Source organism: Apteryx rowi, unplaced genomic scaffold, assembly GCF_003343035.1.
Source record: "Apteryx rowi isolate R43461 unplaced genomic scaffold, aptRow1 scaffold_235, whole genome shotgun sequence".
NCBI classification, from domain to species: domain Eukaryota; kingdom Metazoa; phylum Chordata; class Aves; order Apterygiformes; family Apterygidae; genus Apteryx; species Apteryx rowi.
The window spans coordinates 229764-252001 of NW_020448697.1; the positions used below are offsets into that span (position 1 = coordinate 229764).

Here is a 22238-nt window from a genome sequence, read left to right on the forward strand (position 1 = left end):
CATTCTTTCCTTTCTAATCATATTTTCCTATCTAAAGGAAAAATGTCTCTGCCGGTTACAAAGTCTCAGATTCTCCCAAATGACAAGACAGCCTAACAGCAGGACCAGCCAGTCATAACATGGAAGTACCGAGAGGGCCCACACAAGTGCTGCCGAATGCACTAGAGTTCAGCCATTAATATAAGCCAGACAACGCCACCATGGAGTTTGACACAGCTGGTACACATGTGGCAAGCTGGAATATTTTGGATTTTTTTGCAGGTAAGGGATGAGATTGATTAGAAAAGCTATAAGAGCAAGTGATGCTAAACACCAGAAGCCAGAAACTTTTCAATTCTGTAAGAATGAAATTCAGTTACAGGAATCTGAGACCGATCACAGACCTTTCTTGTGGTCATCGTGGCTGAATGAAGAACAAGATGAATCTACTTTCTGCCCAGAGAAATGTATACTAAAATTTAATTAAACGATATATCTGCAGGTAGGCCAATTGGTGGGAGAGGGGTTGAAAAAATCTGTGGTGATGTCTAGCCACTCATCATTTCTTTTGATAAAATATAGCTTCTTGGTGAAATTATCTTCTTCCTGGGTTTACTTTGGAAGTAGTAGCTGTTGCTATCAATTTCCTTTCACTGGCAAAAGCGTACATAATATTTTCCAGCAGTTTCTCCCACACAGATAAATGGTTTACAAATCTTTTAAACTTGTCAAGAAGAAATGACTGGTATCCCTCACCAGACGGATCATATGCTCTATTTACAGTTTCAGTGTAATAAGTTTCAGGTGGTGTTCCTCTCCATATTTTAAAGACCAGCTGAGTCTATCAAACATCTGTTTTCTGCTTTATGATAGATATGTGATGGTCTCATGAACTAAAAAAGAAGGTAAAATGCATAGTGTATTTCAGATGAGTGGGAACCTACCTCTTCAGCCAAAAAAAGTAGCTGTGCAACACTGAGCTAATAATAATTTTCTCACAATTAATCCACRTAAGCCCCATAATTCTGCACGTCTTTCCAAACTGATATTCTTTCAAGTTTGCGCAACATGTTCATACTAGAGGATATTAGAAATTTCCAGGGACTCCCCTATTTCTGGGATGTAGCTTTATGAAGTCACATAGCAGCTTCTGCACCATGGGGCTGTAAGTCTGCTTGGAATGGAGACACCTTTGGGCAGCATAATCACAGAAAAAAATATCTGACTCGTTGCATTGCTTTCTTTTTTTTTTTCCACCCTTTGGCTCTGTGTTGCTGCTTGCTTTCAACTGTTACTTTTTACCAGGGGTCAAAAAAGTTGAAACGTTTGAATACAGATTCCTTTCTGATGTCGTATGATAAAACYTGGCTATTTTTGCTCAGAAAGCAAAGCCAGCCATTTGTCTAAAAAGTTGCCATGTTTTGGTTGAAGATCCGTCAATACTCAAATCCACCCGAAGAGGACAGTCATTGTTGTCCTTTCCATAAGCAGAAGAAAATGTTCAAAGCCCTTATTCCAGTGGTCCACAATCTCTACACTCAGTAAGCCTAAACAAATATATTGCTGCAAACAACATCACATGTGCTACCTGTTAATCTGTGTACCAGCTTCATAGGGCTGCAAGTAATTTTGGAAAGTCCTACAGATAACACAGACCCACAGACTTTCCCTTGTAGATTGTGCCTGAAGTTTAGGCCTGTGCGGAGAGACAGAAGTAACGCAATTTTTAATTTTTAGTTGTGAGTTGAACCCTAAAAATTGAAAAAAATTAAGACATAAGTTGTCCTCTAAACCAGGGGGAAATAATTAGGTTTCTTTTTTCATTCATATCTTTCTCACTTGTTTTCACACAGAGAAGTCTGGCATAACTAGTTATTGGCATAACTGAGATAGCCACATGTGGGAAGCTCTGAAAGAGATGGGGTCCCAGCTCTTGCACTGCCTTACTGTCAGAGAAAGTTTCTTTAAGTAACAAAACGTTGGGCAGCAAATGAGCCCAGGATGGGAAACTTGCAACAGGAGGAAAGGGACATACTTCCATGAACTGAAGAATTAGTTAATCAAGTTTAATAAGAGGCAATAATTTTAACTGAATGAAAAGATACTGAGCATATTGTCATGCATATAATCAGACAGTCAGCATTAGGCCACACACACACACGCACACACACACACACACACACACACAGAGGACTGGAACAGAATTAAATCTCAGTTATTCAGCAATACCAAGATATCAAGATGTGATACATAACTTGAAGAAAGCAAAACCACAAGGAATACAAATGTATATAATGAGACTGTAGAAGTGTTTGGGATTTAATGTGCTTACATTTGCAAAAAGTCATTTTATGACATCTCATTTTCTGTAGTAAGGGAAAAAGGCGGAGCTCTATTTTCTTAGAACTGACTGGCTGACTACCCAGGGTGTATTACCTGATTACAAATGAGTTAACTCTGTAATCTGCCTCATTAGGGCTGCTTAGCTTCTTTATAAAACCTGACAATTTCTACCTTTCTAGTCGTATGAAAGTATCAAATATTTTCTCATAAGTGCAGCAAATATTTTTCGCTTAGTCTGCAGGTCACAGCCTGTGATGCTTAAAGAATTGTACAGCCTTACTTATGGCATATATGGATTGTAGATTAACTGTAGATTGAACAGTAAACCCCTCACACTGCTGGTTCCTGTAGGCCAATTGGACTCAGTTATAGAAGCCCCACTGTCCAAAATGAGAATTTGTGGACCTACAGTGCTAAAAGAACAGCAGCAAATGATAGAAAGGGAAAGCTACTGAAATTGCTTGTGTGACTCTTCAGCAGAGTTTGCCCTTCGGAGCCCCCCTCGGAGCAACACTTGGCTTTGTGGACCTAGTTCCTACCCACTAAAATTCTTTTTCAACCAAAAACTGCTAATAAATATAATGCCCTAAAATACCAGAATAATGTACACAAATGCTTGTAAGCTGTACATGCACGGTCACAGTGCTACTTCTCAGACTGCGGCTCTGCTGAGTACTAGTACTATTAATGATTTATGTGGTGCCACCGAGCCACGTGACACTTCACAAACACTTAAGACTGGTGCAGTCGTAAAGTCAGAATAACTTCCTCGGTTTCACAAACTGAGGTGATGGGCCTCCAGGGGAGGTCAGTCCACCTGGAGGATAGGTGCAGATCCACCTGGCGACAAGACAAGCTAAGCTTTCCTTTCACCTGGAATGAGACAAAAGGAATTATAAAGATTTTCCTAGAATGAAAAGATTTTTCCATATGTCTTTCTTAACTGGACACTGAGAAATATAACATATAGCCCTTTCAGTTGAAGAAGCAAGTCCAGTTTTTGTAAGAAAAAAATCCATTAGCAGTGCAAAGTTGCTCAGCTTCATTATATCCCTGGCTGTACACATTTTAGATTAATAGTGTGAAGAGGAAGTTGAGCCTGATGGGACTAATGACAGGAATTTGGGACAGGATGGGCCTTGGTCAGAGTAACTGGAAAGAGAACTACTTACAGAGAAACAAAAACATGCAGTCCTTTGCTTTTCTGGACACATGGACTGGAAGCAATAGCAAAAGCCCTGGCAAAAGTTAAAGAACCTATTACAAACACTTACTTATCTGAATAAAAAAGATTTACTCAATATCTACTGGCGAAGCACCCCCCCCACACACACACACACATGCTGCATTCAAGACCAGTATTATGCATTTAATGTAACTGCAGAACTAGTTAGACTACAGCTTCTTCTGCCTTGAAAATGTTTGGAATTCATTCAGCTGGAAATGAAAGGATAAAAATTAAAACATTAAAGGGAAACTTGACAAAATACTGAACAAGTCAATTTGTTTTTGGCTGACCTCTGTATTTTAATTAAGCATTTTCAAAATGAAAAGATGTTTTCGATACCCAAAATAATCATTTTGTTCTAAAAATGTCCATCTTGTTCATTTGGGCATTGTTTTTAATCTGCTTTGGACGGCAGGAAATTTAATGCAAATCAATGCAAAAACAACCATTAAATCAGAATTCCATGTTCTTTAACAGAAAACTATTCTTCTGAAAGCTTTCCAGTTAATACTTTACAGCAGTTGTAAGAAACAAGTGTTAATTCAGACAGCAAAAAAAAGCTGCCCTGGGAGACCAATACACGATGTGTAGAAGCTGCTGAAGCAGCGTGGTGGCTCCGCATTCCCTCTGCCCCTCCGTGACAGGTCCCTCTCCAGCCCCACGGGTGTCCTGCAGCTGCCTTCAGGCAGGGCTGATCCAGCCCTGCACTGGGTCTGGCTTGTAGGTCCCGCGCAGCTTCCCCGCTTGACTCCTGGCACAGTCATTCCCCCTCTTTCCAGCCAGGGTGGTCTCTCCTCTCCCTCCTCTTTACGGGAAACATGGTTTGCTTGGAGGGGAGGGTTAATCCTTTTTCACACACAGCTCCCTTCCCCTTTCCCAGGAGGTTTGCTCCTGAAATTTGTTCCTGTGATCCTGATATTTGTGAATATTATAGATAAATAAAACACTGCTGAAGTTAGACCCAGAGAGAGTAGTAGCAGGGTTCCTCGGCTGTAATCGTTCCCCTGCATGGATGTCAACTGCTCCAGAGGGCTGCTCCTGCCCCTTTGGGTCCCTTGTTCAGCCAGTGGGTCTCAGACGCAGCCCAAGTCCCTGTCACCACAATGAGGTACCTCTGCAGCGATGTCTCCATCTTGCTCTAAGCCAGTGCATGGATCTCCCAAAGCCTGCAGAACTCCCAAAGCCTTGTTTCTAGGCAAGTACAGCAGTGAACAAAGTGCGACCAAGCTCCTCTTCACAGCTCTTTGCTGCCTGTCCCTGGGATAAATCCACCCTCAGTCTGATCTGCTGATTGACATGGTGACAAAGCTATGAGAAGCCCCAGACAAAAGTGCTTTGTACTACAGGGATGTCCGAACTGCGAAGGGAGAACCAGCAACAGCAAATGTCAGTGTCAACAGGAAAAGCAGAAACACTGAGTGGAAAAACATAACTAAGCACTCTGATTTATCAGAAGCCAGGAAATTATTTTCATTTTTGCCCCTTTTACACAGCCACTCCAGGGGTCCAGGTCCATTGGTGAGGGGATTGTCCTGTGAGTCATCTTCCCTTCTCTTTTAAGGAACTGTCTATGAGAGGTTATAAAAGGTGAATTTTTGATATTTATGTCGTTCAGCTAGCCTTCTGTCTGACTTGAATGTGATACCTTTACACTTTTATTCTTCAGTGCTGAGAGTTTTAAAATCAATGTAGCTGTGACTCAGGCACTGCAATATATGTACTGTCTTCAGTGCAGGTGGAAGCAAGCATAGAGCTTCTATTATTTCCTGTCATCTTGACATCTGCAAACACTTTTTCAGACATGGTGAATTTTGGTCTCAAAGTGTAGTAACCATTACATCTGACTGGAAACAGCTTCTGATAAATCCAGCTCCCTGAAGGAGCAGTCAGTATTTTTCACAATTTATGTGGGGGAACTTTATGTTAAATCTGAAAACTTTTGAAAACTATTGAAATTGAAGAAAGAAGGAGAAGGAGAATTTCTCTTCAATCTTCCTTTTTGACACTTTAAAAGTTATTCATCTTCCTCCTCTTCTCTTGTAGGAGGTTTAGAAAAATCATAAGAATCAATTTTTTTTCCAGAAGTTTGAATTTGCAACAGAAAATGAGTATTTTTCATAGTAACCATATTGTTAGGTAAAAAAAAAAAAATGCTGTTGTCCCAGATCCATTTTTAGAGCAAAAGTTTAGCACTGTTGAAAGTGTGTAGTTCCAAGACGAAATGAAAATAACCCTTGTATAGAAAAAAAAGTCTATCCAGTTGATTGCAGTTATCTGAAACAGCAAACGAAACAGTAAGGAGTATTGAATTATATATATATATATATATATGTATACTTGAGTAACTACTTTCAATTCTCAGTACTACTTGTTATGTTAAATACTTTAACTATTGACACAGTAGTGTAATTTCTTTCTTAAAAATATCCTTTTACCACAGAACTCAAAAATGACTCATATGATACAACTTTTTTTTTTTAAGTCTCTAGAGAAGGTTAAAGACAACTTCTTCTGATGTTTGTATCATAATAAAGAATGAAATTAATGTATATGTATATAAGCATGATGTGAAATGTTCAACAACCAGATGGATCTGGCTTGGTTTTACTTGGATTTCCAAAACATATTTAACAAGGTGCCCCACAGAAGTTAAGAAAAATCAAGAAGACTAGGCAGCTCTGGGGTGAGAACAAAGGTCTGTATGTGATTGTAAGTTTGGAAACAATAGGAATAAGTGGTACATATACACTGTGAACAATACTGTTTAACAGTCTCTTAAGTGATCTGAAAAGAAGGTAAAAATCAAGACAACAATATTTGCTGATAGTATGAAGTTATTCTGGGTAGTTAAATACAAAACTCCACTTTGAAGAACTGCAGAAACAATTTACAAGGCTGAATGGCCACTCAGTTAAATGGCAGGAGAAATTCAGTGTAGATAAAGTGATATTCACAGTGAAACCCAATCCTACCTTCACATATAAAATGATGGAGTCTGAGCTGACCCCTCAGGACTGAGATTTTTTTGGTTCTAACACATAACTCTGAAATGTCAGCTCAGTGCTTCAGGGATGATCAGAAAGCCATTCAAATGTTAGAAATTATTGCAAGAAAATAGAAACCAAAATAATGTTAGTCTGCCATTGTAGAAAACAGTGATTCAACCTTCAATGGACTGCAAATCTGCTATACCCTCCATTTCCCCTGATGTCAGAAAGGATACAGGAATCCTAGCGAATGATTCAGAGGGCAATATGACAAAAAATGGCACCAGACAATGAACAACTAATTATACTAGGGAGTTCTTAGCCTGAAAACGAGGGGGGATATGAAAAAGTTGTAAAAAATCATGAGCGGCATGAAGAGAAGGTGTAAGGATCAACTGTTTTCTCTCTTCCCTTGTAAGAACTTGGGGGCATCTGATGGGGTGGTGGCAGGTTTGAGTGAAGCTGATTGATCCCACTGGTAGTTAAACATACCTGCTGTACAATGTTTTGAAAGTTCAGAAGTTTGCATGACATAAAAATGTGATTGGACGAATTGGCAGACAAAATATACCAAAGSTGTTAGATGCAAAGACCCTCCCCCAGAAATCCCTGGGCCGCAGATTGGAGTGTGAGCGCATTCTGGAAAAGTATCATGGCTTGCTTTCCCTGTCCTTATTCTCCTCCCTGGGTATCTGCTTTGGCCATTCTCAGCAAGATGTTATCAGACTGAACTGAATTTTGTTATGATTCAGTCTTGTTTTGATGTCCTTTTTGGTCTTTTCCTTAGTGTTCAAAACAATATTTATGTTCTCGTATGATACTGCTGCACAATAACAAAGCAACTTTTCCTCCAGACTGAGGTAAGTCTTTCAATTAGTGGTACATTTAAGAGTCCCTCTGCCTTTGTAACAGCCAGTCACTGCTGAGCACTGCACATTTTTTGCAAGCCCTGCRGGTAACCCAACTCAGTGGCTGCATGCCGTGATGCAGAGGCGCCATCTAGTCAGCTTCCCAAAAAGCTGCTCGTCTGGTTGCATGCAAAGCATCGCTGGACAGACCACTTCTCCTAAAACAAAGGTTTGAAAGATACTTCAAGTTTATGTCTGCAGACTATTATACATCTACAAACTTTTTTTTCCCCTGAATAAAAGGTTGAGGCTGTATGTTTTGCAAATATTCACAATCACATCATAGTCATATTCTAGCTAATGGTGTTTAGAATTTTTTTTTCTTAAATTAGTCTACTTTACATTTTCTGAATATGTGTGAAAATACAGGATGACTCTTTTATTCAATAACAGGCCAAAGTTCAGCTGTGTCCAGCAAACATCTTCTTCATCCTTGTCTTTCTTGCACTTCTGTTGTACTCGTAGGTCACATCAGGCCAGTTCTTCCTTATCCCTAGGCTTCTGTTCATCCTAATATCACCTCTGTAAAGTCAGAGCTTTGTTTAATTGTCTTTGACCCTACTTAAGTCAAAAGGATGAGGGCTGACTGACATTTAGCACTGCCCTGGTCTCTCGATGCACTGTTAGAGGCTGAACACTAGTAGAAATACACTCAAAACTTTTCTCTCTCAGCTGTCAAAGCTCTTTCTCAGCTCAAACTCTCTGTTTGAGTTTAAGACAATTTATTATGCAATCTGATTCTTTTCTAGGCATTTTGGGCTGTAGCAGAGACTGTCCATGCAGACACAGGTGTACGAAAAGTGAGCATCCGTAAACTGAAAGCAATTCAGTCAGCTCAGAGTTTCATATGACCTTTTGCTCACAGAAGTCTTTTAAGTCTTCAGGAAATACGTGTGGGGAACTTCAACACTGTATATATAGATGTGTGTTTGGGTGTGTATGTGTGTGTGTGTATGTTTGTATAGTTCTTAATTCATGTTAAAGTGTTGTGAGAGATAAACTTGAAACATGGAAGAATCTCACAGAATCTGTCCATCACGACGATGTGATACCAGTAACACACACTTTTTAGCACTGTGTGGTTATCTGTGATCTGCCTGCAGTATCTTTTGATTTGGAACAGAAACAGATTGGTTGYCAAGTTCTTCATCCACACTTCATTCATACCAACTTTCGGAAACTTTCACGTAGCTGAGCATGCTAAAATGTTAGTGAGAGACCTTTCTGCCAAAGTGCTAAATTGCACTACCTTGTCTGACAGCTATCCTGGTTTGCTTGCTTCCCTACTGGAATAGCCCTGGCTGACAACCACCTTAGCTATTGAAATGCTGCTGTGTAAGTGATACAGAACCAGAGACAAACAAAATAACCTCTTCCAAATCAATTCCATAGCCGTAGTTATCCATTATTTCTGGGAACTCTTTCAGACCTTTTATGGAAAAGATCCCTAACAGGAGCTTCAACTGTCAGATGAAAAGGAGCAGCAACACACAGAGAAGCTGACATACTACGCTCAGGAAAAACATACTGCTCTCAGGAAAATAAATCACTGGTACCTCTTGAAAATTGCACAGATATGTCTTCTTCTATGTTAAAGCAAAGGGATATAGGTCTTACATGGATGAGTGTATATGGGTCACTAATCCATGAAAAATGAATTTTGTCTGTCATAATAGCACCTCTCATTCAAGGATTGAAAGGGAAACTGCTAAAGAAGGCATTCATACTACATAGGGTTCATTAAAACCCATCACAATTGGATATGCTTTATTTTATATTGTTATTATTCTTTTCCTCCTTTTAAACATGATCCGGAAATTGGTATTCTCTATTTCAGCTACAGAAATTTTGCAGGAAGACTGACAACCCTTGTGCTACCTCTTCATTTTGATTCTGAGGACCATCCCTCAAACTGAAGAACAGAAGACACTGGAAGCTTTAAATGACTCTCAAAATTCATTTGAAATAATTTAAGTTCTCACCAGAATTTAGACAAGCCATTGAAGTACAGCATTCTCACCATGCTGGTTTCCTGCAGCCCAGGGTACAGTATGGAGCAATACAGTCAGTGTCACGTCTCATTCTGAAATTGCCACTACCAAGATCAGGCCGTGCCAGCTGGAGGCATGTATGTCCTAGCCTGCAGTGAGCCTCTGAACCACACACCCCTGGGTTTGCGGTTAACCTCGATGCTGTAATAATGCCCAAGAAGAATTAGTGCAGCATGAATTACAGAATTCAAAATCTGAGTAGGCTGTTGGAACAACCGTATCATTGATGCTACCAGTGAGGCTGGAGAGCTCCCAGCTCATGTCAGAGGGAGATAAATTAGTTTGTAAAATCCTGGGTTTCTGCTGATTAAGGGGAGGTTTTCAGGCCACCATGCTGTCACTACCTGCTAAGGAGGAGGGATCATTAATTCTTGACATATGGCACTCTTGCAGCTAGAGCTTCAGATGAAACTACTTGCTAAGTAATTCTGGGTCATTGCTATCTGTGCTGGACACTGGCTAATTTGTGTATAATAACTTTAACCACTTTAAATTGATTAACTGATTAACTTGATTAATTAACCGTTGAATTTTCTTCCATGAAAGAACAACCCATATTGTATTGCTAATAATAAGAGAGTATGGAAAACAGTACAAAATTCTAGGCTATTTTCTCACATTTTAGTCACACTTTGAATTTGATGCCTCATGCAAAACCTTTACTGAAAATATTATGAGGTTTAAGCCATTGCTAGTTACATTACAGGCATGTATGTGCAAATGTAAACTATTTTTAAAGAAACAAAGGTAGATATTTTGCTGTTTTGATACCCTTTGCTGAGGTTGGTTTCCACTGTGTTTTCCACATGACCATGAGACTGTGCGGTGACTTGGTGCTCTTCTGTTTCCTCTAAATGAGTGTTTCCAGGCAGCAATTCCAATGCTCCACTGGGAAGACATCAACAGAAAGAGAAAGCTCTTTAGTTTGTAAGCCGTGGGAGCTTGAGGACACTTCTCTTTCTCTTTCTGCTTTCCTCTTTCTGAGACTGARACTTTACTTTTCAAAGTAAAGGAAGGCTTGTGGCAGAAAACAGAGAAATTACGCACTGTAATGGATTTTTGTGTCCATCATCAGACCATCCTGGGTTACAGTGTTGTGTCCCTGCAAGCACATCTTCTCAGCTGTGGTGTTCAGGTGTCCTTGCAATTCCTGGAACACCTTGTATGGCTCTGTCTTCCTCCTGGTGCCTGCCTTCATCCTCTTTCTGCTTGGCTTCGTAATGAACACCAGGACGTGGCGCCTGCTTACAGGCTGCTGTCCTCAGGATAAGCACTGTGGCTGTAACCTCAAGGGAAACTGCACCCGCTATGTCCGAGTGCTGGGGCCAGTGGCAGTGAGCGCCTTGGTGGCCCCTCTCACCTGGATTGCAGTGGCCCTGCTCGGTGCCAGCTTCTACGAGTGCGCAGCAACTGGAACAGCCTGATAAAGAAGCTCATGTGTAAAGGTAAAGGAGAACCGTGTCCTGAGCTGCTGGTCAAAATACCCTGTGGTGAGAAGCTATCTGAAAAGATACCAGATGAACTCCTGAGTCTTTGGATCCAATCCCAGGTACTGCCTCACTGCTCTTTTGTTTACGCTCTGGACATTAACTCTGTCTGCTGAATGCATGGCAGTGCCTGGGGATGACTGAGAAGGTGGATCCTTCTCTCTCACGCTATATGATTAACAAAAATTAATTAGCCAAAAGACTCCAACAAAAAAGTAGTAAGTTGCTGTTTGCATGAACTTCCTTTTTTGTATGGTTGCATAGCAATTCCTTGACACTGCTATCTACAAAATCTCTTTCAGAGCTGGGCAGGGAACTTGCCTAGATACTGGCTCTTTGGAACTGCAAGTTTTCTCCTCAGTAAAATTCAGCATGATACAAGTTCTTCTCCTTTTTTCACGTTTTAACTCCTCTAAATATCTAAAACACTTGTGAGTCTTCATTAGCTGAGAAGACACTGAGGTCAGGAACTGAGAGGAAGTTGGCGTCTCTGCAACAGAGACTTGGCAAGTGAAACAAAGGACAGCTTGTTTGACTATGAATCTCAAAGCTTGAACTTTTTACTAATTTCACACTTGTATTCCAAGAGAATAGTTAAAAATACCTTATTTTGTCAATATTCTTCTTGTGCTGAAGGCAAACTACCTGATTAAATAATACTACTTGTGGGGTTTTTTTTTTCTTTATGGAACAAAGTGAAACTAAAGAAAAATTTCCAGTGCTCCAGTTTTGCTTCTAGGTTTGTTTGCTTTTCTTCTTAACTCCAGTAGAAAATACAGTTTTTCATTCCTTTTTCTCAGGAAAGCATCTCTTTTTCTCAGGCAGACGAGTGATTTAAGTTTATAAAAGATAGAAATTAAGTGGGTTTTTATAAGTCCCTATTTAGTACAAATGCTTTTGAGAAAAGTTTTTAATTTTTTGAAGTATTTATCTTGAAATATTTATTGTGCTGCTCCTCCAAGAAAAAGCCTGAAAAGGGGAAAACTCTATCTCATTGAATTAAGATGGGATAAGAAAGGAGCAAAGTCAAGGAAATTGACTGTTACTGATATTTCAATGAAACCTAAGGAAACAAACTAATCAAAGAAAAAACAAGAAAAAAAAGYGTTGCATCATTGTTATTACCATCTATTATTTTAAATATCATCTACTTCAAATAAAATTAAGAGACAGGTGGACACAAACTCATTTTTCTTTAACACTCAGTGTTTTTAATCTGGAAAAAATATCAGCCTGAGGTGAATGGGGACATTCTTAGATCTTCTCTCCTCAGAGTTTTCTGCTAAGTTCAACTGGATATTGGACTGACCGGTGTCATGAAGACACCCAGTTTAGGTTGGGCCTCTGAGACTTATCATCAAATGCTAGGGATGTTAAGTCCTATCTGAAAMAGGATTTCCTGTATTCCACACTCAAGTCCGTGTCCTTCCTACAAAACACACAGGATACACCTTTTCCTGTGTGTTATGGCAACGGGTTATTTTTTGCAGGCTCAGACATCTGAGGGAGCAGTTACTTTGCAAGAGCAGATAAATCACAATAAGCAGGAAGTCTTATTTGCAACACCTGATGTAGACAAAATGATTCTGTACTATATGTACAGTAAATATGAACAGAATTGCAGACACTGCTCTTCAGTACCGTGCTTTTAAAGTTGAGGAACCTGGATATAACTGAGGAAAAAACTTTACTTCACCTAGCAGGGTTCATCCTCAATCCAAAAATATCAACTCAGGGGTGCTGAAGCTCTGTAAGATTGACTCATCTTGTTCAAATCTCCTTCCACAGGGAGCAGATTTATACTGTTCCCAAGGGGTGTTTGCTTGCAGTTTTCACCTCTGATTCAATATTTTTACATGTAAAAACACCGTTAACCCATCTGTCTATATACCAGGCTGATAGGATGGCTTCTGATAACCGGCATCGTGACTCTGGCACTGATTTCAACATTTCTCAGCCGTTGTTACTCCCTGGTCAGATTTCTTCAGCTGAAGTTCTGGAAAATTTACTTGAAAAAGGAATGGGAGGTTTTTGAGACCAAGGCCAAGGAGCATGCAACCAAGCTGGCAGAAAGAAATGTGAATTGCTTTTTTGAAGCCACTGACCCAACATCATTTCAGACGCCCAGCAATGCGGACTAGCAGAAGATTTCATTCTTGTATACCTTCAGTGCTGAAAAGCAGCATTACAGCATGATACGCAAGTATGCTAACACAAAAAAAGGTAACAGTGTCATGTTCAGCCTAGGAGATCAGCTCCCCCCTGTTTTAGGGTTTGTGGATGAAACAAATGTGAGTGAGTGAGTGAGAGTTTTAATGAAACAAATCCCTTGCAACGCTGGCATTCTTTTAACCTTAGTGATATAAACAGGGTCTTATTCTGTGCTCTTATTGAAATTAATGCAAATCGTATGTAAAAGCTGGTAGTCATAAAGCTCAGGAGATTTGTTTTTAAATAAACTTTATTACTTCTTTACTTAAGTGCATTTAAATAAATATATGATTCACAATGGGAATTTCCATATAAAGTTGTTCATTAAGAAAGAGACATGTACATAAAATAATAATCATTCACAGCAAAGATGTCAGTATATGCTATTCAAATTATTATCAAGCACCTGCAAGGCTTTTGGCAGCTGGGGTGACAAATCCAAAATTTCATATCGGTATCAATGAGACAGAAAGGAAATAAAATTTTGATCAGCGTTCAGCTTAGTTTTTTAGCAATGACTTAACATATATTTGACTTGAAAATATATTTTTCAGTGGAGCTTAGAGCAAGTTCCGGACTGAAATATTTACTTTTTGTCAAACAGCTTTTCAAGGAAAGACCATGTCTTTTCAAATATGGAAAACAATTTGCATTTTGGAACTACCTGTGCATTTAAAAAGGTGTTCATTGGAAATAGTAAGAAATATTTTAGCTGTTTATCATTTGGAATAGATAAGCAAAAAGATTCCAGCCATTTCACTTCTATGTGTTCAGCAGCTTATAACAGTGAAACTAAAAACTTCCTCTGTGGGAAATTCCCCGTTTGCAACATGCCTTCTGAACTAGCTCTACTGCTCATTTCCTGTAACCCCAAAACTCTTCAAAGGAAAAAAAGTTGGCATTTGAATGCTACATTTAGGGAAAAGCAAACCAACATTAAAATTCCAGCATCTGATTTATATTGTTTTCTATTCTACCTGACAAAAGCTTTTTAGTACATAATCCATATTACACATAGGATTCTGGCCCTGGAATCAATCCCCAACTTACCCCTGGATTTCCCTGCCACATAAGCTATTTAACTTGCTCCAAAATGGAGCCAAAGTCCAGATTAACACATCCTGAGGGGGTAAGCTCATGAAAAAAATGGCAGTGTAGGCAAGGCTTATATTAGCAAATATTTCTAGCACAGATAAACATTTAAGGACATTATAAATCAGCAATCCATATTAGTAAATAATAGAAACTTAAGAAAGAGTGGACATTTCCTGCAAAAGAACATCTAATTATAAGAACCAAAGACATTAGTTTGAGTGAAAAATGATAATTTTCAGTTTCTCTTTGAAAAGCTTTTTTAGAGAGCATTTCAGAGAGATRAGTCATAGATCGTTTTGTCAGGGCTGTCCTTCCATTCTTCTTTCTCTTCCCGGAAAATCTTTTCCTTCTAAACAGCAAACTCTAACTTGAAAACTATTCAGATAGAGGGAATCCCATGAAGATGTTTGTTACTGTCATTTTCCAAGGAGGAAGCAAGAGAAGAACCTATTTTATCTAGCTGGATATAATTAGCTTGGAGGCTCCATTCTTACTATAAACTGAAACTATAGCATATACAGGAAAAAAAAAAAGGTTTAATACTGTTTGTAGAAAAGAATAAAAAAAAAAAAAATCATTTTGTTGTGGAGTCACTGCCTTGCTCAGTGTTCTTTGTCTTCCCAGAAGCTAGAGGTTAACAAGCACCCGATTTGTTATTCCTGTCTCCAGGAAACACTGTTCAGTTAGAAATGTTCCATTTTGTCTCTCATATTGAAGAGTTCATTTGTTCATTGACCTCCAGAAGAAAAAAATAATCTGCTTTGGAATGTCGTACGTTGGAAGAAAACAATGTCCTGGCCCCGCTGGAATCAGTAGCAAAACGTTCATTGACTCAGTGAGGCCAGGCTTCACCTCAGAAGTATAATAAAATCACTCTGGAGAGACTGAAAGCACCAGTGAGCAGGCCATGCCTTATTTCACTCCCTGATGAGAAGCTGCAGTTCAAGTGCCTTTAGAATTCACATTACTCAGCTCTACCTGAGAGGGGTTTTGCCACCTCCCACTCAGAGCTGCAGCCACCAGGATATCATTACCAAAGCTGCCTTGGCTTTCCAGGGAAGACACAGGCCTGACACTTCTAATAAAAATAAATGAGCAGAGGCCTCAGAAGGCGCTACGGTGCATATTTCAGAATTTATTGGCAATGATAGCAGTCTGTTTTCCACAGATATAATGACTTCTAGTGGAAGGAGAAAATTCATACGGGGTAATTAGTAATTTGACTGGAAAAGATTTGTACGCTCTTGAGTCCACAATTACACACCTACAGAACAGGGCTCCGCCCCTGTCCTCAGCTGCCAACAGGTGGAGGAAGGACTATGGAAATACCTGCCACGAAGACCACATGCTATTTGGTGGTGATAAAAAGAAAGATCTTGTGAAGAATTTAATCAAAATCCTCATTAGTAGGGTTTATACAATCTCAGTCAATTGGGCTTGGTTTTGAATTTAAAAAGTAAAGAAAAAAGTATTTTGCTAAAGATTTCTATTCTGCTCTCTTTGTGAAACTGAGCAATATAATAACTGTAATCACATTTAAAAAATGGCCTTTTTTGTACACTTCTGTAACAGAATAATTTTAATTGACCCTTCTCCCCTCCAGAGACCACATCTTCAGGTGACCTAAAGGTCTCTGACATATGATACCAGCTGATGACCTGACCTTTAGACATCAAAATATTTTTCATACACTTTGTAATTACCTTTCCTTGCTGTATTTCCTTTGGACTTACCATTCAATCCCCCTCTGCCCACCCACCCACTCAAAACCCCTTGGTCTCTTCAGGTAATATATATAGTACACTACTTTAAAACTATAAATCTATTTCTAGCAAACCATATGTCAGTGTTCATATGAAAATAAATAAAAGAAACAAATCAGATTAGATTTTTTAATCAGCTTCTAAACAAATGGACTAATGGAAAAATAATTCCTTAGTGTGGTTCTGCTGTAAAGTATGGCATTCATAAATGTTGTCAACTGATTTGATATATTCTAAGGCAGTAAGAATAAGAAGAAATATTGTTAACACATACATAAAGAAAATATGTCTATATCCCATTTGACTTTTTCCCCTCACTTTAGCCCTTGCAGACTGTGAAGAACATGAATGAGAATGTATTATTTTGCACCCAGTTGGGGGAATAACAAAACAGTTTTATATCAGGCTTTCTCTTCACTCTTCTTTATTTCTGAGTGATTGCAAATGCATAAGAAAACACCTCCTGAACAAGATTGCCTAGGAAGTTGTTGGGCTATTTGTTCACTGGTGAGTGAGGCAGCTGCTCCAAATGTCTTTATTCAGGGAGCAATGTTTTGTGAATGACTCTTCACTTCAGCTGGTTCTCTCTGACCAGTGATATGGACAATTTCCATTAAGGAAGCTTTCTGCTGGATCACAGGGTTAAGGGCAATGGGAGCACAGCCTTGACGAGGACACCCCACTTTTGTCTGTTCTGCGAAGTTCATCAGTCCAAGCACAGGCCCTTCCAAAAGCTTGTGATTAATTAGAGGGTGACAGCACTGGCGGGTTATTTTTCTTTCTGTTTTTAAATAACCCTACAGAAATGAAAACTGCTTCTCATGTGGGGAAATATAGCTTCCTGTCCCATGTCTGGTGCTATGAGCTTCCTCTGCCTGTGCACTGTGTGAAAGTATAGAAAAGGTCTTTACAGGTTGCAATGCAAACCTCAGGTATCTCTTCTTGGAAGGAAAAGCTGCCATTTTTTGTATGGCTTTGGCTTCATACATGGCTTCTCCTCCCTAATTATGTGGCCCTTTGTGAACCTGCCCAGGGGCATATTACAAGAATGTGCTATGACTTGATTAAAAAAAAAAAAAAATCATTGGAGCTAATACATCATCTCTGCAGACTGATAAGATCATAATACTACCTTAAGAAGACTTTTGGGTGAGTTATATAAATATATATGCCTGTCTGTGTATGAGGATATGACTAGATATGTATATTATTTTTGTATGCAGTCATGTTTGATTTTTCCTCACCATTATGTAACACTTGCATCTTCTCTATGCACTTACATTTATAATGAAAGAAATTTTGCATAGAAGCTTCAGTGCACTTCAGACTGCTCTGCTGCCTCTTTTGGTCACTTACTCTACTAGCCACCTTCAAAAGCAGTTCTGAAGGGTCTACACTGAAGAGAAGAAGCAATATGAAATAGACTTCTAGGAATACGCTACCAAGTAAACAAAGCAGAAAACTGTATGTGTATAGTTTAGCTAATATCATCAATTAATGATAATGTAGTTTGTGTCACTATTTTTTCTAATGTTTATTATCATTTTTCTGAGAATGTCTCCTCTAACTTCTTCCTCTCTTGGTAGACATCCATAGCATGACCTGGAGTCCAGACACAGTTGCAGGGGATACATTGTCTCCCAGAAACAAACTGAGTAGCTTTCCGCAGGACACTCCTCTCCTGCAATTTATTATTATTATTATTATTATTATTATTATTACATTATTTACTTAAAGAGAGCAAGTAGTCAGAATGTTGCTAGGTTTTGCATAAATTGTATTCTGTTCATGTTTTGCTCTGCCCCAGAAAGCAGCCAGAGAAAGTACAGAATTTGATCACATTCCCTTCTCTCACGAACCGGAGAGCGTCACACTGCTGATCGCATTGCTGTACTTAGTAGTGACCTTTGGTCCTCCTCCATATGTCTGAAGGGAAGTCTAAAAGCCGTAGCCACTGCAGCCATGAGCTTGCGCATGGCTGACATCGGTGAAAAAATTAACAACCCTGAGCTCAGGCACAGGAAGACAATGGTGAACTTAATCACTACTACATATAATTATTACACTACTACATAATAATTATTAATTATTACAGCAGGTGTGCACAAAAAAAGAGCTACGTGTAATTATTATGTATTGTAAATACATAGTAGATTGCTTGTGAAATAGTTCTCAAGTGTGTGAGAGTCTCTGCCTTTTAAAGTTCCCCCCAAAATAAATAAAGCAGAGGGACTTTGCCGTGACTTTCTAGACAAAGATGAATGCTGTCCTTTCTCAAATGTGGACTTTAATGGGTGGGTAACACCTTGCTGGTGACACATTACCTAACCTAACATTTGTTTACTTCTCCTTTTGAATACAATGGACCAGCCAATCCAGTGTCAGGCGAAAATTAAAAAAAAAAAAAAACGAAAAACATAGAACAGAAAAATGTTAGTGCACTGAGCATGTCTGCCCAGCACAGAGGAAGGTGGCACAGAGCCAAGGAGCGCCGGTGTGGCAGGACCAGGTGCACAAATGCAACATGAGTGCAAACCAGCCCCAGTCCCGTCCAGCAGCCTCGTGTTGCTTCTTGGCCTGATCTCAGATCTGTGCTAGCTTAACGGGCCCAGGCATTTCTGCTTTGTGTTCATTTACACCGTGGAAGCATATCATTCAAAACTTACCATATCTAAGTAAAAGTAAAGATTTTACCATGCTGTTTAATCTGAAATCCTGGAACCTAAAGAAACAGTTTTGATGTCCTACACTAACCATAATTGCAAATGTTTTTCATTGAAGTAGAGAAAGGAGAAGCCTCAGCCACACCAAAGCCAGAGGCAAGACTGCAAAGGCCCCAGGATGTCACTAATGGTCCTTGCTTTAAAAATATTGTGTTATGGAGCCCTGACTTTGCTATGTAATGCTTTCAGGCAGACTGTGTTTTTACAGGACTGTGGATATACAGGAGTCAACCTACACGCACTGTGGAGACTTTAATGCTTTTTAGCTGGTGGGGACCTCTGTAGAAAATGTTGCAGCAGGTGTGCACAGGCACATACACGTACGCATGTGCATATCTAACACAACAGTGGTTTAAGAGAACTGTATCATACAAAACAAGAATAGTATAGGTTATTCACTCTTAGTGTAATAAAAGGAGAGTATTCAGTTGTTATATTCTGGAAGAAAAGAAAGATGGTCGTTACCTTGTAAAGGACCTTTTCATGGTCAGCCAAAGGTGCCACATGCCCATTTCTGCGAGCTTGGGCATAATCACCAAAAACCCCTTTGAAGGCACACAGGTGCGTGAAAGCAGGCCAACTCCCGAAAGTGTTTAAGCCTTGATGATAAGAAATATTTAGGGAAACACGTTACATGTTGTAACAAGTTTTTACATGCTGTAATTTGCTATTTTAACTTGTAACAGGAAGTTGGGCTGAGCCCCAAAAGGACTGGGTAATGAATAACTTAGTTATTGTTCTGTTAAAAATTGTTCTCTTAAATCTCTGTTACCGTATGCCACCACTGTATTTCACTATTAAGACAAACAAAGAAAGAAAGATTATAGTGAGGATTATAAAGTTCCGGTGGGAATGGACCTTGCTGCCCCAACATAAGAGCTGCTCCTGGCTTAGCAGGATTACGAACAAAGCAGGCTGAGGGAAAAAGAGAAGAACTTACAAATCACAGCAATAAAATTAAAGTTAAATCTGGGCTTTACTGAATTGAATCAAGAGTTTGTATTTTAATTTGAAAAGAGAGTTTTGGCTCCCTGAGAGTGAAAAAATTGAGCTGGTTTTGTGGTAGGGTACTGTGCTAGGACTCAGGACCTGGGTTTTCATCCCAGCCTGYGGAAAATATTACATCTTTTTCTGTAACTCACGTCTCTAGGAGGCTGGTATTTCTCTACATCTCAGGCATGTTGTGAGGACAGAAGTTGACTATCAAGTGGGAGATATGGAACTGCTGGTTACAAAGGTCAGGTAGAAAAACACACAATTACCCACAAATTGGTTGAATAGCAATCTCTGAATTTTTATTTCAGTTTCCTTAGGTGAAGTACAGATCTGCAGTGACTACACACTAATTATGCCATGCATTGGTCAGTTTGTTCATGAGACCAGTGCTCTTGAAGATAACATGGAAGCGAGAATTGCAAAAAGGCTGAAGTCTGAAGCGACACAAATATCACCAGGGCCATGAGAGTGCTGCAGCCTGATGTATGTACAGTGCTGGGAAAGGCATTCCAGCCAAACTGCAATTGGGGCCAGAAAGGCCCATAACAAACCAGTTCCTGTCATCAGTGAAATTTCATCTCTATTTGGTATCAAAGGGAAGAGGCTGTTCAGTGTAAAGGACAATGAATAACAAACCATGGCGTGTCAAAACAGACACCTCATAGGGAGAATCTGCATGCAGTAGCCACAGGGACTGAATAACTATTCCTAACAACAAACAGCCAGGGGAAAAAGGCATCTCTGGGCAACAAAGCTTTGAAACATCACCAGCAAACAAAATGGGAAAAGACAAGTCACATTTAGCTGAAAAAAGTAGGTCTCTGAATGGATATTTTGGATCCAGCATGCACATAAGACTGAGATAAAACTTCTATTGAGATCAAGAGCATGGTTTTGTGAGAAGGAAGTAAAAGGATAAGGCCATTTTGATCTTTTATAGTGATATCTGTATCATGATAATGAATATTTTTCCCCCCACCTTGTGTTTGCTTTCTGACTCTCTTCACCTTTCAAATTTATGAATGATTGCAGCTGATTCATTTTTACCCTGTATATCTTCTTCAGAAACAAATGGAGCAAAATGCCCCTTGGCAAGTGTTCCTCCTGATATTTCTTTCATTTATTTCTTTTGTGCTTTTTTTCTTCAGTCTTCTTTAAAAATATAATTCCTATTTCTGTCACAGCATCACCCTTCAGCTTGTCTTGGAGGAAGGTAACTTCTGCTGCTAAGTGAACCTAGAAGGAATCAGGACTGATCAGTTAAGCAAAGGAATGTTCAGTTTTCTTCCCTTTCTCTAGTATAACTAGTTTTTTTCTCTCTCTGTCACCACAAGGGGACTCTCTTTCTCAAGTTTCATAAGAAAGAGATTTCTATTGTTTTTCATGCCTTTTCAAACCAAAAATAAAAATAAAAAGGAAGCTTATATACACAATACAAAATGCATAATATGTTAATCTTCAATGCAGTGTTTCACTTTGTTCTGGGAACTTAAATCATGCACTGGATGATTCTGTCATCACAAAATTTCCCATGGTCATATACTGATGCTTATCAATACATTTGTTAATTAGTCTTATACAAGCTACTAGGATTTTTCGATTGATTTACATAAATAATACTTATACAGCTTTATTTTTTCTGAAACATAGAAAATGTGACAAATTAGATTTTCACTGACAGAAACCTAATGAAATAACAAATGTTATTTTTCAGAAAATGGCACAAAGGGTCTACAACTCAGTCACTTTCAAATGATGAACTTCATGTATTCTTTTGTAAAAGCCTTTCATTTAAGAATAAAATATAGAATGCCTTCTGATACACTTCTGATGCTTTAGTTTTAAAATTATATTCACCCAAACTTTATTCTTTGTTTACTCTTTTTCACAAGATGTTGCAATTATGTTGCTGTAACTTCAGAACATTATTTATCTTCATATATCTGGAAAGCAACAGGGAATGGCTATTACTGGTACGTCTATGCTGCTAAATGAAATAGGGTCAGGGAGCAGCAGGAAAGTCCAGCATGGGATCCCTGGCTTTCCACATCCCTGTTTTGATCCATTCCACCTAGCTCTTGCACACAAATCAGCTGTTGAAGGACCCAAGCTGAAACAGTGGGGGTGTGACCCAACTTGTGCTTCTTTACCTTGACATCCATGATCAATCCGTCCCTATTTAGATGTGGACATTAATCTGAGAGATTAAAAACTACTAAGTTTCCGTCTTTTATCTGGGCAAGGGGTTTTGCATTCCTGCACAGCCATGCATTTCCTTACCATCTCCAAAGCACCTCGAATCACCCCACAGAGGAGGTTACAATAGCAGAGTGATGCTCGCTCTGCAGGGAGCTCCTCCACAAAGTCCACTAATGGGTTCTGGTCCAGGATTAAGGAGAACTCATTTCCCGCAGCGCTGCAGCAGCTCACACTAGGGGTGACCCCAAGGTACATCTTGAAAGCAACC

At 39.3% G+C, this 22238-nt stretch overlaps 2 protein-coding genes across 9 annotated transcripts in view; one reads left to right on the plus strand and one right to left on the minus strand.

The window, feature by feature from the left end:
- The first annotated feature begins 200 nt into the window (after window positions 1-200).
- Window positions 201-13286, plus strand: CALHM6 (calcium homeostasis modulator family member 6). The gene is given in 5 exon segments (XM_026065945.1): window positions 201-261; window positions 10504-10600; window positions 10602-10915; window positions 10918-11050; window positions 12878-13286. Coding segments are annotated over 5 exon segments (1014 nt in total).
- Window positions 13287-20099: 6813 nt separating this feature from the next.
- The window catches only part of TRAPPC3L (trafficking protein particle complex 3 like), a 32829-nt gene continuing 30690 nt past the window's right edge, over window positions 20100-22238 (minus strand). For 4 of the 8 annotated variants that reach the window (XM_026065958.1, XM_026065959.1, XM_026065962.1 and 1 more), the window contains exons 6-7: window positions 22052-22237; window positions 20113-21007 (exon numbers count right to left, since the gene is read on the minus strand). In XM_026065958.1, the coding sequence (XP_025921743.1) occupies window positions 20888-21007; window positions 22052-22237 (306 nt within the window). In that variant the 3' untranslated portion in view covers window positions 20113-20887. Of the gene's footprint in view, window positions 21008-22051; window position 22238 lie in introns of all 8 variants that reach the window. The other 4 variants (XM_026065965.1, XM_026065956.1, XM_026065963.1 and 1 more) reach the window with 4 other exon arrangements.